The following is a 17,617-nucleotide window of genomic DNA, read 5'->3' on the forward strand; positions in this document are numbered from 1 at the left end:
CTTATACACCCCTTCACCTGTCAAACCGGTGAAGAAAAAATCTTCCTAGAGAAAAAACCCCCTCTAGCTCTCCTTGTATAAAATGACAAGCAATACACTCTTTTTCCCATGGCTTACAAACATATATATATGACACCACACAATCGTTGGATTTAAAGACGATCCAGCGATTGTGATAAAAGTCACAATAAATAAATAAATAAATATATATTAACAAAATTTTTTGTACAAAATGAATGACTTAATCCACAAAGTCAATTTTGAATATTAAATTACTTTACATAATAATTGATCGAAATCCATGAAAATTTAGTTTGCAGTTTTTGCCACAAAAATTGAAAATTAAAAATAGAAAAGAAAACTAGTAACATAAATAAATATATTATCATGTTTATTTATTCACTATACACCAATGAAAATATAAAAAAAAAAAAAATAACACCAAATCATTCTTAAGTCCCGTGTTTTATCTAGGATACAGACATGAATGAAATTTTTTATTTTATTCTTTTTGTTCTTATGCCTTTGTCAGTCCCCAAATTAATGTCTTATATTCACCTTAAAGAAAAATTGAAACAAGAAGAACGATGATATTTTTTATTCAAATAACTGAACTATGAACACTACATACTTTAGAGAGGATACAAGCATGAGTATTTATACATGATTATATGAGACAATAAACGAAAAATTATAAATCCCATGATTTGAGATAAAAATTGAATTGTTACCATATATCCTCTTTTTTGAATTAATAGGTTCTAATTTGTTGATATATATGATCACTAGACAAGTGACTTTGGATCTTTGACACTTTTAGTCTTTATTATGATAATTTGCTTCGGATCTTTGTTATTTAAATCTGCAGCGGACAAATGTGACCGTCGATGATTTGATGAAATCGTCAACGATTTGATGTAATCGTCGACAGTTTGGTGTAGTCGTCGTTGATTTTTCTTCGCAATTGCGTTTTGAGTGCGCCGAGCTATGATACATTGTTAATACACCTTTGTTACATCAAAGGTAGACTACAAGTATTTCGTCAAAGCTGCCAAGTCTAGCTAGTCTTAGCCGTAAAATAAATACAACATTCGTGCCTTTGAATTGATTTTTCTAAGGTTCGAGGCCCTCAATATTCATAAATTCGTGATTTTTTTTAAATGAAGATTACATTATTATTATTATTATTATTTTTTTAAATGTAGTATACAAAACTTGTTTGGGTTTCTTTTCTTATGAGCTTCTATATAATATTTTTATATGCTTAAGGTTTCATAACACTACCCAACCACCCATTAAAATGCCACACTATCCCAACAATACCTACCCATATAGAGTAAATGACTAACTACAAATATCATAAATAAATGGTACAAAAGTCTCCACTATGAACCTAATAAAATTAAAACTTCTCTTCTTATTTTAAAAAATAAAATGATAAACTAATAAGTCTAAAGGTAGATTTTCATTTTATAATTTTTAAGATTCAAATTTTTTATAAACACTTAAAATGAGATGTAATAGGGTAAGATAAGTTCTTTTTATTCGTCGATAAAAATTAAAGAAAGAACGAGTGAGTTCAATAGTATGAGAAAGGAGAATGCATGTGTTCATAATTTTTTTTCTTTCTTTTATTCTCATGCAAATTTCTAGGAGCTTTTTCCCGATTTATCTTCTTTTTTTTTTAAAAAATATATTAAATAATACATTTCTTGAGAAAATAATTTCCAGAATAACCCTGACGTAATCTCTCTACTTCAAATAGCGAGATTTGCCACGTATCATTTCGGGAATTATTTTCCCAAAAAAGATATTATTTAATATATATATTTTTTAAAAATGATAAATTAGGAAATAAATTCTTCTGCGTAATAAATCGGAAAATAAATTCTTTTAATATATATATTTTTTAAAATGATATATCGGAAAATAAATTATTTTGCGTAATAAATCGAGAAATAAATTCTTTTATGGTAGCGAGATTTGTCATTTATCATTCTGAAAATTCCATTAGAAGAATTTATTGACAGGGTAAAAATGGTTGGAATTATTTTTAAAATTTAATAAATATATACTATACAATATAATTTTTCTTCACGAAAATCATAGAATTAATTTTAATTAATATTTATCAAAATTATAGAAATATATATACCGTATTACATTTTTGTTTACATATATTATAAGTAAGTTATTATTTTTCAATCTCAAATAAATTTATATCATATGTACATGTTCATAATATTATTGAAGTTTTTCATACAACATGCAATTTTTATAAATATTATATTATTCATATGAATTTATCAATAGTTGTCAATTATACTGAACAAATAATATAAAATAATGTGCTAAATTGTGATATTATTGTTAAAACTAATCATTGAACTACATATAGATGATAATTAATCTTAGTAAAAACACATAAAAAAGTTACACCAAAATATTATTTATATTACATATTTTAATGGTAATATTTAATGAAATAGTAAATTCTAATTATGATTTTCCTACGCACTTTTTTTTTATTAATAGTATGGTTGTGTTTATATTTAGTTTCATATTAAAATAATATATTATTTTAATTTTGTATTGTTATAATTGATTTTAATATTTAAATTATCTTAATATTTGAATTATCTTATAATCATTATGTATTATAAAATAGCAAATAAGAATAATAATGAAGTATGAGAATATGGATGTTATTGAATTAGTATAAGATAAATTATGTAAATAATTGTGCAGAATTTGTTTACAGTGTTTGAATGCTAATCTTTTAAACATAAAATTTGATATTTGAAGTCTATTCATTATTGAAGTGAATGGTGAATAGCTACCGAAATAAAATCTGTGACTAATACCACTAAATTATTTATTATATATATTAGTTGTAGGTGCCTCTTAACGCTGACTAAGTAAGTATAATTCAATTTGAATGTAACTCCTGTCAATCAAAAGGTTAAGGAATCAATGCAAAGATGAAACGTGGCAGGATCACTGGATCAGTTGGCCATGCCCACAAGGAAACAGAGGGATGATCCGAGCACGGCAGACCAAGTCACCCCCAACATTAATGACCGTTGGGGAAGTTGGCAGCACTCTAAACCTAATGAATGTTTTCGGCATGCTACCCAATTCAACTCAGCTCCAACTGCTTCAATCAATGCCTCTCTCTCTCTCTCTCTCTCTCTCTGCAAAGTTGGATTTTACAATTTACAAATGGGATTGCAGCTGATGAGCTTAATGCAATTGTTTTCATTTTACTTTCTCAGCTGCATGCACCTCTTGTGTTTACAGCTTTATATCTATGGTGGGACTTGGGGCATTTGCTAAAATCCGCGTCAGAAGTAGAGAAGTGTTCAAATCTCTGGTGGGTCTTGGCTAGCTGACAAGAATTGAAGCAAACACCTCCCAAATTGGTACTACCTCTTTGTACTACCCGACACGAAATAGGTTGAATTTTGATTTTTTCTCTGCCCTTTTTTGGGCTTGTGTAGGTTTGGCAGATGAACAAACTCTGACGGTGAAAACAAAGTTCTATTCCAATATACATATTGTTTGGCTCGTGTTTAATAACCCCCAAGATTTAATTCTACAGAGAGTACATTGGCGTCTGAGTTGTTCCCTTTTATTGGCACTTAAAATTTGCGGGGAAAGATCAAGAATTAGTCTTGGTTTAGGTGAAAAAATCTACCAAAAAGATTTGCTCTTCCGATTTCCTTATAACTGGGGAAGTGGAAACTTGTGGTTTGAGCGGAAATTGGGTAATGTGGGATTGAGGGAGGAAAACCCATATAAATACCAGGGGTGGGTTCTTCGAGTTCATGTGAAAATTTCAACTTCAATCAAAAAAGGGGCAGAATTTACAGGAACCACACAAGAGAGAGGAGGAAAACCCATATAAATACCAGAGGTGGGTTCTTCGAGTTCATGTGAAAATTTCAACTTCAATCAAAAAGAGGGGCAGAATTTACAGGAACCACACAAGAGAGAGCAGATCTTCTATATAATTGAAGAGTTGTAGTTTTGTTTTTTGTTGTTTTCATCTCTTGACTTGTTGGCACTGATTTTTTAAATTGGAAGAAGATGGTTGGAAGTATTGAGGTGAAGAGTCATAATTTGTACTCAAATGGGTCTTTTCAGAATCACAATGGCATGGAAGAGAAGCTTGATGAACTCCGTTGCCTTCTTGGCAAGGCTGATGGTGATTCATTGAGGATAGTTGGTGTTGGAGCAGGTGCTTGGGGCAGTGTTTTTGCAGCTCTGCTGCAGGATAGCTACGGACAATTTCGAGATAAGGTGCAAATTAGGATATGGAGACGGCCTGGAAGAGCAGTTGATAGAGCCACAGCCGAACATCTCTTTGAAGTGATCAATTCAAGGGAGAATGTTTTGAGGAGGTTGATCCGGAGGTGTGCATATCTAAAGTATGTAGAGGCCAGATTGGGCGATCGGACACTCTATGCAGACGAGATTTTGAAGGATGGATTCTGCTTAAACATGATTGATACCCCTTTATGTCCTTTAAAGGTTGTGACAAACTTGCAGGAAGCTGTTTGGGATGCTGATATTGTGGTGAATGGTTTGCCTTCAACTGAAACTTGTGAGGTGTTTGAAGAGATCAGCCATTATTGGAAGGAGAGAATCACAGTGCCCATTATTATCTCTCTGGCAAAGGGCATAGAGGCTGCACTGGAACCTGTCCCCCATATAATTACTCCCACACAAATGATCAATCAAGCAAGTAAAGTTTTTATTCTTCCATTTATCTGCCTTCATATTTTAATATTGGCTTTATTTACTTCACATGAGCTAAATGAAAATTTTTTATGTTCTCTGCTGAACTAATGTTTTTTGATGTGGTTCTATCCATGTGAAATCATGGATGAAATTTTTTTTGTGTACTGATGTTCTTGCATACTTTTGAGTGTGTGCAAGTGCATGCATTCACAGAATAATTAGAAAAAATATAAAAGGTTAGGTTCTCAATAATGGCCAGTTTTGTGCTTCTCAATTAAGAGGATTCTTGGTTAAATTAAAATAAGGCTGATCGGTGAGAGCAGCAAGCGGAGGTGCAGGAGTGGGAGCTTATTTACATTGTTGAATTCAGGCAAACAATTGCTGGCTTGTTTAAGTGGGAAAGATTGGATATAAAAGGAATACATAATTTTTAAGATTGGCTGCTCACATAGAATGGCAAATTTAGCATGAGTGAGAACATAAGAATCAGTTATTTAAAATTTTCCAAGGGCTAACCTTTTATCCTCTTTGTTGTTCATGAGACACATTTTCATGGTCATTTAAGATCTTATAGATTGATTTTATTTTATATTTAATGAAAGTTATCACAATATTTGAGTGGAAATGTCTTGCGAGATTTATTAAAAATCATTCATGGGCCCCTCACCTAATAGCTTAAGCCGTTAATTGAATTGATTCTTTTACATGGTTCAGATTCTCTTTGACCAAAAGGTCTAGAGTTTGATCCTGATGATCCGCAGTCTTCTTATTGAAATAAAAATTTAGGACAACTAAGCTTTTGCATGCAAGGGCATAGATATTGGGAACTATTCCTAATAGCTTAGGCTTTAAGTGAATTGATCATTTGACATGTCTAGCATTACTGAATTTGGTATTAATGTTAATTGATATTTGTTAATGTGTTCTAAATTTTTTAATAGCTCATTGTCAGCTTATCTCGATCCTTATCCCAATTTTAAATGTAAATTAGGATTAGGATTCTCATTATGTCATTATAAGCATTCACCCTTTTTTTGTAATTAAAGTATAATTGTATTTAGGAATTTTATTGTCAGATTCATCCTTGTTTTTAAAATTGAATTGTGGTTAACGATACTGTCTACTTTTGGGGATTGCAGAAATAAAAACTTGTGTTCCTAACATCAGTATTCCAAATTACTGGTTTCTGATGACCATTCATAGCTTTGTACATTTTAAATGCACTCATGAGTAAACAAAAGTAGTTATTTTAGTTTTGGTTTTTTACCTCTTGTTGTACTATGTGTGTGTGTGTGTGTGTGTGTGTGTGTGTATGTGTGTGCGTCTGTGTGTGCATGTACTTCGCCCTCTTTCTAAACCTTGCTATAAATTTCTGGCAGCTGGAATTCCTATAGAAAACATTTTATATCTTGGTGGACCAAATATTGCCTCAGAAATTTACAACAAGGAATATGCCAATGCGCGAATATGTGGGGCTGAAAAGTGGAGAAAACCTCTTGCAAAGTTTTTAAGACAACCCCATTTCATTGTATGGGACAACAGTGACCTCGTTACTCATGAAGTAATGGGTGGCTTAAAGAATGTCTATGCCATTGGTGCAGGTAAGTGTTAGCTTTTTTATCTTTTCATCACTAGGTTTATGCAGTTAAACTACCTAATTTTGCTGGTGGTCTGGTGGATTACAAGTTGTTCTTTGTACATGCTCTCACAAAAACTGAAGCTTCTTACATGATTATAGATGCTCTCTTGGTTAGGGACAAAAATTCAGGTCTAGAGGGAGCTGAGCTTAGGATAGATGGGTTCTTGGGTTCTTTATTTAGGATTTGAGAAATTCTAATTATTTTTTTTTCAAAAAATTATTTTTAATGGCTGACCAACAATTTTTCCTAATTTTTATTAGTATTCCAGAAGTGGATATGTGAAGTGGGTTTTGAGTTGGTTTCTTATGTGTGCACCTAATAATAATATACAACAATTGTCCTTGAAGTAGTTGTTGGATTGGATAGGATAATGGAGATATAGCTTCAAATATACTAATATAAAGTAATATATAACAAAGGCATTATGTGTAAGGTGATAGAGTTTGCAGATTAAGATGTCAATTCTGAGGAGTCTCACCTTGTACATTTTTCAGCTGACAAGCATACCATCCGTTTTCCTATATCAGAAACTGCTTCATATTATGCTGGAAAAAATTTACAGTTAAAGTTTCCCACCAGTGTAGGAATTTCACAATGTTTGAGTGCTCCTTCAATTGATTAAATGTCATTGCTTGTCTTAGGTGGTTAGAAGGAAACTGAATGCAGGAAATTTCCTGCTGAGAAATTTTTGGGTCACTGAGTTCTTGCATTTATGTATATAGCATATGTTGCCTTACACTCTTTGTTTGTGTGCATCCATGCATGTGTCTGTGCATGTGCTATGTATTTTGAGGAAGCTTATCCAGCTGATTTTCATTTAAATGAAAAATCCATCATCTGGGCATCTAAGTTGGTGAACTGCTCTTTATTTTCTGTTCTAAAAATTTGAGGAAATATGTTGCTCTTCATATTAGCCATAGTTTTTATCACAGATGACAACTTTATGTTCAGTGATGTGTCGATGAATGAATAAAATTTAACGTATTGAGAGACACATTATGTTTCATATTCAACTGTCCTGTTGTAAGCTAACATAGGGAAAAAATCGTTGGCTTAGAGTAATATTCTGATGCGCATTTTCTGTCTTTATAAAAGAATTAAAAAATAAAACAAAAAAGATAGCAGTGAAATTTGCCAGAGGTAGTGCAAAATGTTTGATTTTTTGTTTGTTTTGCTTGGGTGATTAATGGAAATATCTCAAAAAGATAACAGGATCAGTATTTAGAATCAATTGACTTGGAAAAATAAATGAAACCACTACGAAGAAATATGACAGGTTTAAGACTTTCAGTCTTTCAGAAAGGAAAACAGTATTTTTATTTTAGTACATATATTAACACAATTGGCATTTTTATGGTAGAGCCTTAACTACTCGGAAAAAAGACAAAAGAGAGATAGTAGAGTGGAGCCTTAACTGTGAGAACAGTTTTGAGGAAAGAAGGGATTTAACAATTACAATAGGCTTAAACTGCGGAACACTGGTTCATCATCTTTCTGCACACTGATGGACTAAGGGACTTGTTGGGCTTTTAGTTGTGTTTTAATTTGTATGACGACCCAACCTCTATTTAATTAGAGATTTCTATCCTAAGGGCACAAGTCGTACTCGTGGGGGTTGCCCCCGGGAAAATTTTGGAGACCATTCGGAATGGAACCCTAGGCGCAACATATAGAAAAGGATTGCTTTTGGGTGATTTAGGTTCGTGTGGTTGTACCTGCGAGAGAGCGAGAGGGAGAGCATTGTATTGCCGCACTCTCTGTGTTTTCTTCTTGATAATATTGAAATCCCTGCAACTCCGTGGACGTAGGCAAAATTACCGAACCACGTAAATATTGTCTTGTGCGTGTGATTGTTTTTTTTCTTTGGCGTTATTTTTTCTCTATTTTGTTTCTCACAGGTTTCGGGAATTTGTTCTTTATTCCCAACAGGACTTATTCAATTAGAGTTCCCAGGGTGCAGTTTTTTACTGCAAATATAATTTTAGTTGATTGAACAAGAGCTGGGATTGATGGTCAGTTTGTTCTGTGATGTTTAACAGTTTAACTTCAATATGTTCGCCATACCATAATTTGAAGTCCATTTTTCATTTTGTAAAATTTTTACGTTGGTCTGTAATGGATGATTTTGATAGTTCCAATATCAGTTGAATACTTGTAACCTTACTTAAAAATTGGGGGGCTACCTGTCAGTAACCTATGTTATGAATAATTTTGTGCTTTTGATCTATTTATTGATAGTATACAGAAGAGTGGATGGTCTGACATGGGTCTGATAGTGCCAGGCCCGTTTTTGTGGTTTTGGTTTTGGCATGGATGAGAGGGGGGCATTGGTGAACGCCACATTGATTAAGTGTGGAAAATAAAGCCATACTAGTTGGATATCACCTCTTAAGCTTTGGGATTGGACCCTAGCTTGTATGCGGTCCAAGTTTTGTTTTCTTTAATTTAATTTTTTGTGGCTGCCTCTTGTTGAGATCTCCAGTTTTCAATGCTAGAATTGTAAAATATTTCATTATTTATACATATGCTTGCATGGTTGAAATATTTTTTTTTCTTGATTAGCCCAATCACAGAAATTTACTTATATTTCTCAAGCTATAGGAAAGAAATTTGCCCAGGATAAATTTTTTTTAATGTTTAAAGTTCAAATAAACACACTGTAAAAATCAAAACTACATTATTTTATTTGTTATAATTGCTTATGCATGTCATTTAATTTGGATTTGACAAACTCAATTGTTACGTTTGTTTTCTTAGGAATGGTAGCAGCTCTAACCAAAGAGAGTGCCACCAGCAAATCAGTATATTTTGCACATTGTACATCAGAGATGATATTTATTACTCATTTGTTGGCTGAAGAACCTGAGAAGCTAGCTGGTCCTTTGCTGGCTGACACTTACGTGACCTTGTTGAAGGGTCGTAATGCTTGGTATGGCCAGATGTTAGCTAAGGGGGAGCTGAGCCTGGATATGGGGGATAGCATCAGCGGTAAGGGAATGATTCAGGTACTGATACTTATTTGACTACCTGACTATTAAACTTCTCCATATTGAACTCATGTCCAAAATTCAGCATACTAAGTTAATTAACAGTTTAGAATATGTTTGGTACTTTGGTTGTGTTAAGTCACCACTCTACCTAAAAGCTTAGGCTATTATGTAGCAGCACAACAATGTTTATCAAGTTATTATTCAGTTCTCATGGAATTGGGTGTTGAATTGGAAATGGAGCATTCAATAACAATTCTGCTGTATAGTTGCAATAGAAACTGATGAATTTAGAATTGAATTCCAAGATATGGAAATGAACTGCCAAATACAAGCTCAATTTCTTGAATTTCACATAACTTGAATCCCAAGACAAAAAGACAAATCCTAATGTCTGCAATTGATGTGGCATAGAGGAAGAATGATTGCTAACAGTTTCTTGAATAATTTCTAGTGGATTTCAAATTTACCAATCTAAAGGGGTGGAAAAATCTAATGTGAACATATTGTGCTTCGGGGCCTAAGTGTCCTACCTTAGATACTTCTTTTCCTAAATGAGACAACTTTTAAAATTTTTCAAATACAAGCTCCACTTTTCTTGAAAAAGTGGTCTACAATCTCTGGCTGCTGTAACAAATTAGCCCTGAATAGTTTCTTCAGAAACATCATTCACTGAACATTTCTAATCAGAATTTATGTGCTAGAAGGTTGTGCTTTAATCTGGTTATTTTCCATAAATGCTATTAAAGCTTTTCTTTGTGGACTTCATGAAGCATCTTTTTTTCTTTTCTGGTGCTAGAAGGTTGTAAATTAATCTAGTTATTTTCCATAAATGCTGTTAAAGCTCTTTTTTCTTGGTGTGGACTTTAATCACTTCATGAAGCATCTTTCTAAATTGAATAGATATATCCTCTTAAGCATATCTGCAGAGCAAAAAAAAAAAAGAAGAAGCAAAGTGCATCCCTTGTCACTTCTTTATGTATCTTTCATTTTTAGGCATGTAGAGTAAGAGAAGTGGAAAATTAACTCAATGGTTAGATTCATCGTGGGGAGGAGGAAAAATCCCTGAAATGTATGTTCTGATTATACTTTATATGAACTGAAAATAAAATCTTGAACTTGGAGGAAACAGCGATGTTGTATGAAATGCGACTCTATGATTGCAACGTTGGTACGCTCATAGCATTGTTATTCAATTACACAATTGAATAACATGCAAATGGGGTGTCCATACAAATTATGAAAAATGGCACTTTCTATTCTGGAAAATGTTGACTATCCTAACTTCAACTTTCCAGAAAATAAATTGACTGTGTCATCTCCTTCCAGGGTGTCTCTGCAGTTGGAGCATTTTATGAACTTCTTAGTCAGTCCAGCTTAAGTGTGTTACATCCTGGAGAAAACAAGCCTGTTGCGCCCGCTGAGCTATGCCCCATCTTAAAGACACTGTATAGAATACTGATAACAAGGTAAATCCTAGTTCTTATATTTTCACCACTGATGATATGCAAGAACCTCAATTTTTATTTTTTGTGTTCATTTGGTGAACCTGAGTGTTTGTAACAAATAATACATAGAAATAGATTGCCCGTAAAAGACACATTGGGTCTGCCAACTTTAGTTGAAACAAATGGCCAGTGCCCATGGGAGCTCCTATGAAATTGTGGGGAGCCTACCCCTTGGTTGTTTTAACATTGCAGTCATCATCTATGAATCCAATCCTAAGCTTTTGATTGATCTTGGAAATTCAGGGAGCAACCATCACAAGCAATTCTTCAAGCTTTGAGGGATGAAACGTTGAATGATCCCCGGGATCGCATCGAAATTGCACAAAGCCATGCTTTCTACAGGCCTTCACTTCTTGGTCAGCCACTCAGCCTTCATATGTTTGCCACGGCAAAGGAGAAGGGCAATGAGGGAGCAGTAACTTCATAGATGCCCTTATTAGATGTACTGCATACTTGAAACAGGAGCACACTGGTTTTGTAATGGATTGTGTATTGACTCGGTTCATGGAAATTTTAGTTAAAATGGTTTTATGCTGGCTTTGAATAGATTGTGACTGTTGAAAAGTTGGCAGAACTTGACCTGATGAATCTAATAGCCTGACCCTGCATGGCTTAACCCAACCCTAACCCATTTAAAATACAGCAAAGCCCTAACATTTGAACTGGTGAGCCAGCTCCCTTCCGTTAATTCCTCTTTTGGGTTGACCATTAGAGCCATCTTGCTGTTAATTTTGTCAGCTAAACCAATTATGGCACCAGCCAGAGTCCATCTTGGCCTAGCTTTATTATTAATTTAACAGGCAAAGTAGTTTAGTGATCATCTTTAGGTAGTTATTTCACATTCATGTGGTAGATCAACTTGAATGTGAAATGATCACCAAAAGATAATAACCATAATCTTGATTCTCATTTTTTCAGGTTAGAGCTAAATCCCTATTTATGGATTCGGGTACTGATAAAAAGGTCAGCCGATTTCCTCAATTGGGTTTTCTTTCCTCTTTTCTTTTTATTTTTTATTTTTAAAAAATTTGAAATCAATTTACTAAATTTTCTCTATTTGGAGTTAGATTTGTGTAGCAATAAATTGAATAGGTGCAATTCCAAAATATATCTTGTTTTAAACCTTCATACGAATTTTTGTGGATCTGCCCATGGCGATACAAGAAGTGAAAGAAAAGAAATTCTGAAGGTATATTGTGTTATAGCCAAGTAATACCTTGAGATATCTCACTGTGTCATTGAAATTTCAATTTTGTATGTATTACATAACAAAAGCAATTTCAATTTCGTACGTATTACATCACAAAATTAAACCATGGAATTAGATATAGGCTTTAGGGTTTTAACAACGTATTTCAAAGTTCAAACATCCCTTAAATCCTACTTTGTTGAAAACCCTAATAACATGTTTAGTTGGAATGAGATAGTGTTGAGATATGGATCGAATACCTAAGATGTACAGCGGAATAAAAACAACAAGTAAATGCAACACAACTAGAACAAGAATAACAACAAGATTTGCGTGGTTCGGTAAAGCCTACATCCATGTAAACAATGACATACAAATTTCACTATGAAAATTACAAAGTGTGTACACTTCTCAAATGATCACACACCTCTCAATACATGCCCAAAATGACATATATAACATTCTCTCGGAGGTTACCCAACCAACCCAACATTTAAATTCAAAATTCAAAAAATTGGTCGTAGCCCAGAACTTCTCGTCGACGAGACCAAGAAGAGCACTCGTCGACGAATCATTCCACTTGTCAACGATCCCATTTTTCTACTCTTGGTATCTCAGAAACTATGAACTTTTGGCCCTCTCGGGATCTTCTCGTCGAAGAGCACATGACACTTGTCAACGAGTCCTTGCTATCTCCTCGTCGACGATCACAGGGCACTCATCGACGAGCCCCTGCTGTGCTACTCCTTCATGTTTATCTTTCTTCTTTGTTTACGAAATTCAAAGTATAAAAGTCACACCACAAACAACAATCTCCACCTTGGCGATTGTACGCCCCTTAGGAGAATCCCAAAAACATGTCTAATTGCTCCACCTTGAACTTGAAACGCTTGTTTGGGTATGTCTTGCTTCTATCACTTGGAGACATGGAGTAAGTCCAAGTAATGCTTAAACTTCTTAGAAGTAACTGATTTCGTCAGAATATTTGCTGCATTTTCAGACGTGTGAACTTTCTCCAACACAAACTCACCCGAAGCAATCAATTCTCAAACCCTGTGGAACCTCACAACAATGTGCTTGGTTCTAACATGGTATATCTGATTCTTCACCAAGTAAATGACACTCTAACTATCACAATGCAACACCACTCCATCTTGCTGTAACCCCAGCTCTCTAACTAAACCAGTAACCTATAAGACTTCCCTTGCAGTGTCAGCAACTGCCATATATTCCACCTCAGTCGTGGATAATGCTACTAGAGACTGTACCATGGATTTCCAACACACCGGTCCTCCTACAGGGTAAACACATATCCTATTGTAAACCTCCTGTCATCTATATCTCCGGCATAATCAGCATCAACAAACCCCATAACTGAGGGACAACCCTGTTACTTACCGAACATGATGTCATATCCCGATGTACCCCGTAAGTATCTAAGTATCCATTTGATGGCTTCCCAATGTTGCCTTCTTGGATTAGAAAGAAACTTACTTACCATGCTCGCCGCATGAGCCAAATCTGGCCTCGTATACACCATGACATACATCAAACTCCCCACAGCACTAGCATAGGGGACCTTTGACATGTCCCAGATTTCCTCATCCTTACTTGGGCAATCTGCAGTAGATAACTTGAAATGATTCGCTAGAGGTGTACACACCGGTCTTGCACCAGTCATGCCAAACCGCTCCAACACTTTTTGTACATAACCACCCTGAGATAGCCATAATCTCCTTGCAGTTCTATCACGACGAATCTTCATCCCAAGTATTTTCTTAGTTGAGTCAAGATCCTTAATGTCAAATTTCTTATACAACAAGTCCTTTAATTGATTCATCTCAGTTAAATCCTTTGTAGCTATCAATATGTTATTGACGTACAATAACAAGAAAATAAGAGAACCATCCTCAAGCTTGTTCACATATACGCAACAGTCATACTCACACCTCTTATAGCCAATCTTGATCATGTAGAAATCAAACCATTTATACCATTGCCTTGGAGACTGTTTCAGCCCATAAAGAGATTTCTTCAACCTGCAAACTAAATTTTCTTTTTCCGATTCAATGAATCCCTCCTGTTGTACCATATAGATTTATTTCTCCAAGTCACTGTGAAGAAACACTGTCTTCACATCCATTTGTTCCAAATTTGGATCATAATGGGTTATCAACCCCAACACAATTCTGATAGAAGTATGTTGGACCATTATAGAAAATATCTCATCATAATCTATCCCCTTCTTCTGTGAGTATCCTTTTGCCACCAACCGTACCTTGAATTTCTCTCTTTATTTTCTGAAATTACATCCTTCTTCCTATATACCCATTTGCAACCTATCGGTCTCTTCTCATATGGAAGCTCCACAAAATCCCAAGTTTGGTTCTTATGTAATGATCTCATATCCTCAATTATCGCACCCATCCACTTATCTTTCTCTTAGCCATGCACTGCCTCTTGAAAAGTAGTTGAATCATTGCAACTAGTAAGGAGAACAGAAGATACTAACTCTTCAAATCCACACCTTGGTGGAGGCCTGATAGTGCATCTGGATCTCCGTATAGGAATATCATCGACTTGCTCGTTTCCTAATCTAGAGCTCCCTGCAACCATAGGGCCATGATCATTTGTGTTGCCCTGAGCATCCAACTCCACTTGCACAACATGTTCATCACTACTCCAGCTTTCTCACTCCTATTTCTATTCATCATACTCTTGAGTATGCTTCACCATAGCCTTCTCATCAAAGACTACATCCCTACTGATCACCACCTTATTTGCCATTGGGTCCCACAGCTTGTACCCCTTTACACCCTCTAGATATCCCAAAAAGATGCAACGACGAGACTTTGGGTCAGGCTTTGACCTCTCCTCACTAGATATGTGAACATAGGCTGGACACCCGAATACCTTCAATCCGGAATAGTCTACTGCATTTCCCGTCCAAATATCTTTTGCCACTCTACCCTCTAGTGATGCCCTTGGTGATCGGTTTATTAGAAGACAAGTCATACTCACTGTCTCGCCCCAGAAGTTCTTCGATAGCCCTGCATTTAATCTGAGACACCAAGCCCTTTTAGAAAGAGTCTGGTTCATCCGTTCTGCCACACCATTTTGCTGAGGTGTCCGATGAATTGTAAAATGTCTCTTGATGCCCTACTCCGCACAAAACTCCATAAACCGAGAATCAGCGTACTTGGTCCCATTATTCGACCTTAAGAATTTGATTCTCCTCCCTATCAGGTTTTTCACTTCAACCTTCCAAATCTTAAACTTGGCAAATGTACTTGATTTGTGACACATGAAGTAAACCCAAACCTTTCGTGAGTAATCATCAATTAAATTCACATAATACACATGTCCACCCTTTGATGCAACTCTAACCGGTCCCCAAACATTTGAATGCACATAATCCAGAATATCATTTGTCTTGTGTTTAGCTGATCTGAACTTTACCCTGTTATGTTTTTCAAGAACACAAATTCTGCAAAATTCCATCTGACATGATTTCAAGCCCTTCAAAAGTTTCCTCTTGTGTAGTTCCTTCATGTCGTGTTCCCCTATATGCCTAAGATGCATATGCCATAAGACGACCTCATTGTGTTCCCCCAATACAATCTTTGCTTAAGAAAAAAGTTTGTTCAACAAAAATTTAGACATATACCGGCTTTCAAGTTTTTGCCACATAGCCGCTGGAGAATCCTCCTCCATCACATGATAGAGAACTTCATCGGCCAAACACAAATGTATTGTAGAAATAGCCTTTGCTTCCAATTCTCTCCATTTTGCCTCATCCATTCCAACCGGTTGAACACCAAGTAGAACCTTAGTCATTCCCTGTTGCACAAGAATATCCTTTACTCTCCTCTACCACAAACCAAAGTTTTTGATTCCATCAAATTTGACAATGTCAAATCTTGCAGAAGACGATCCTGATACCATAACAACAATCGCTTTGATACCAATTTATTGTGAAAATGGATCGTATAATGAAATCGCACAACGGAATAAACAACAAGAAATAAATAACTCAACCAATAAAAACAACAACACAAAGATTTACGTGATTTGACAAAGCCTACATCCACTGAAGCAAAAGACACACAAATTTCACTATGGAAATCACAATGTACACAATACATTTCAATAATGATCACTCTCACTCTCAAAATATGCTCAGATGACATATATAGAGTTTTCTCGTAGGTTCCCCCCCGTTTACCCAACCACCCAACGTTCAAAAATTCAAAATTTCAGAAAACTATTGCAGCCCAGGCGCCCCTCATCGACGAACACGGGGGCTTCGTCGACGAGACTAAGAAGAACCTTCGTTGACGAATATAGTGCTCTCGTCGACAATGCCAAAAGTCTGAATTTTCTTGTTCTCGGTAATTATTCGTCGACGAGCTTCAGAGCCTTTGTCGACGAACTTTTGTTGTTCCCTCGTCGACGAGCATAGGCCCTTCGTCAACGAGTTCTGTTGTGCTGTCCCCTTCATATTTTTCCTTCTTCTTTCTTTACTTATCAAAACAAAAGTATAAGAACCACATATAACAGTGTACTTATTCTTTTGATACCTAAAATTTAAACTATATTCCATCTTATTTCAACGAGTAGTTATTCTCTCGAACTAACTAAGCCGTAAGTTAAAAATTCTCCATTACGATATCTGGGTAATTAAAAATGCTTTCAAAGTTCCTCCAGAAATCATCCAAAGATTTCTTTTCAATGTAAAAGGAAGATGTTGTAGCAATCCTTGTTTTAATAATTTCTTGTTTTAATCTTTTGTTATGTTATTGCTTGTCTTTATTCTTTTTTCTTTGACCTCGTATTTCAGCCTCTCCCTTTCATGCTAAATGTATACTCTGTACTTTTCTTTAGAAGAAAACTATAGTTTCTATTGGGGATAAGCCTGGAGCAACAATCACCCATGAAGAAAAAAAATAATAATCATCCACAATGGAATACCGGATATAACGTGGTTCGGTCGAAACGACCTACGTCCACAGAGCACACACCACTACACTATATTGGAAGAAATATTACAAGGAGGAGCCACACTGCTCAACTCACTCAGTCTCTCTCTTTCTCTCTCTCTCTCTTACTGCAATTCTCTCTGCGTACAACCTCTCTGCACTCACAGCACTCACACTACACACAACACATCTGCACAATCTCCACACACATATATATCCATATAGAGAGAGTAAAATTCAAACATGGTGGCTTAATGTTAGCCATGGTGGGCAAGGCAGGTGAAGGGTTATTGGTATCCATTTACTGTAGGTCCCCAATTTCAGCATAAGCTACAAGGGAAGGTGCTGCTGCCGACGATTCCACACCTGCAATCTCAAATCTCAACAGTTTCTACTCAGATTTAAATTTAATTATCCACATTAAGATTGAAAAATTGTTTCTTATTATTTTATTAAAGAATAGTTTAACTTAAATATCTTAGAAATTAATTTATGTTCATATAGTATTTTTAAAATTAAATTTACAAACTATTTTGTTACCTTAAAAATTTTGAAATAATAATTTAGAACA

At 35.1% G+C, this 17,617-nt stretch overlaps 1 protein-coding gene across 1 annotated transcript; it reads left to right on the forward strand.

Moving 5' to 3' along the window:
- Positions 1–2,915: 2,915 nt before the first annotated feature.
- Positions 2,916–11,424, forward strand: LOC131168008 (glycerol-3-phosphate dehydrogenase [NAD(+)] GPDHC1, cytosolic). Its single transcript, XM_058127149.1, has 6 exons — positions 2,916–3,422; positions 3,501–4,747; positions 6,123–6,344; positions 9,141–9,388; positions 10,700–10,839; positions 11,122–11,424. The coding sequence occupies exons 2-6, from the start codon at positions 4,090–4,092 to the stop codon at positions 11,303–11,305; spliced, it is 1,452 nt and encodes a 483-aa protein (XP_057983132.1). The 5' UTR covers positions 2,916–3,422; positions 3,501–4,089; the 3' UTR covers positions 11,306–11,424.
- Positions 11,425–17,617: the final 6,193 nt, after the last annotated feature.

The sequence above is a fragment of the Malania oleifera genome, chromosome 11, assembly GCF_029873635.1.
Source record: "Malania oleifera isolate guangnan ecotype guangnan chromosome 11, ASM2987363v1, whole genome shotgun sequence".
Taxonomy (NCBI): Eukaryota; Viridiplantae; Streptophyta; class Magnoliopsida; order Santalales; family Ximeniaceae; genus Malania; species Malania oleifera.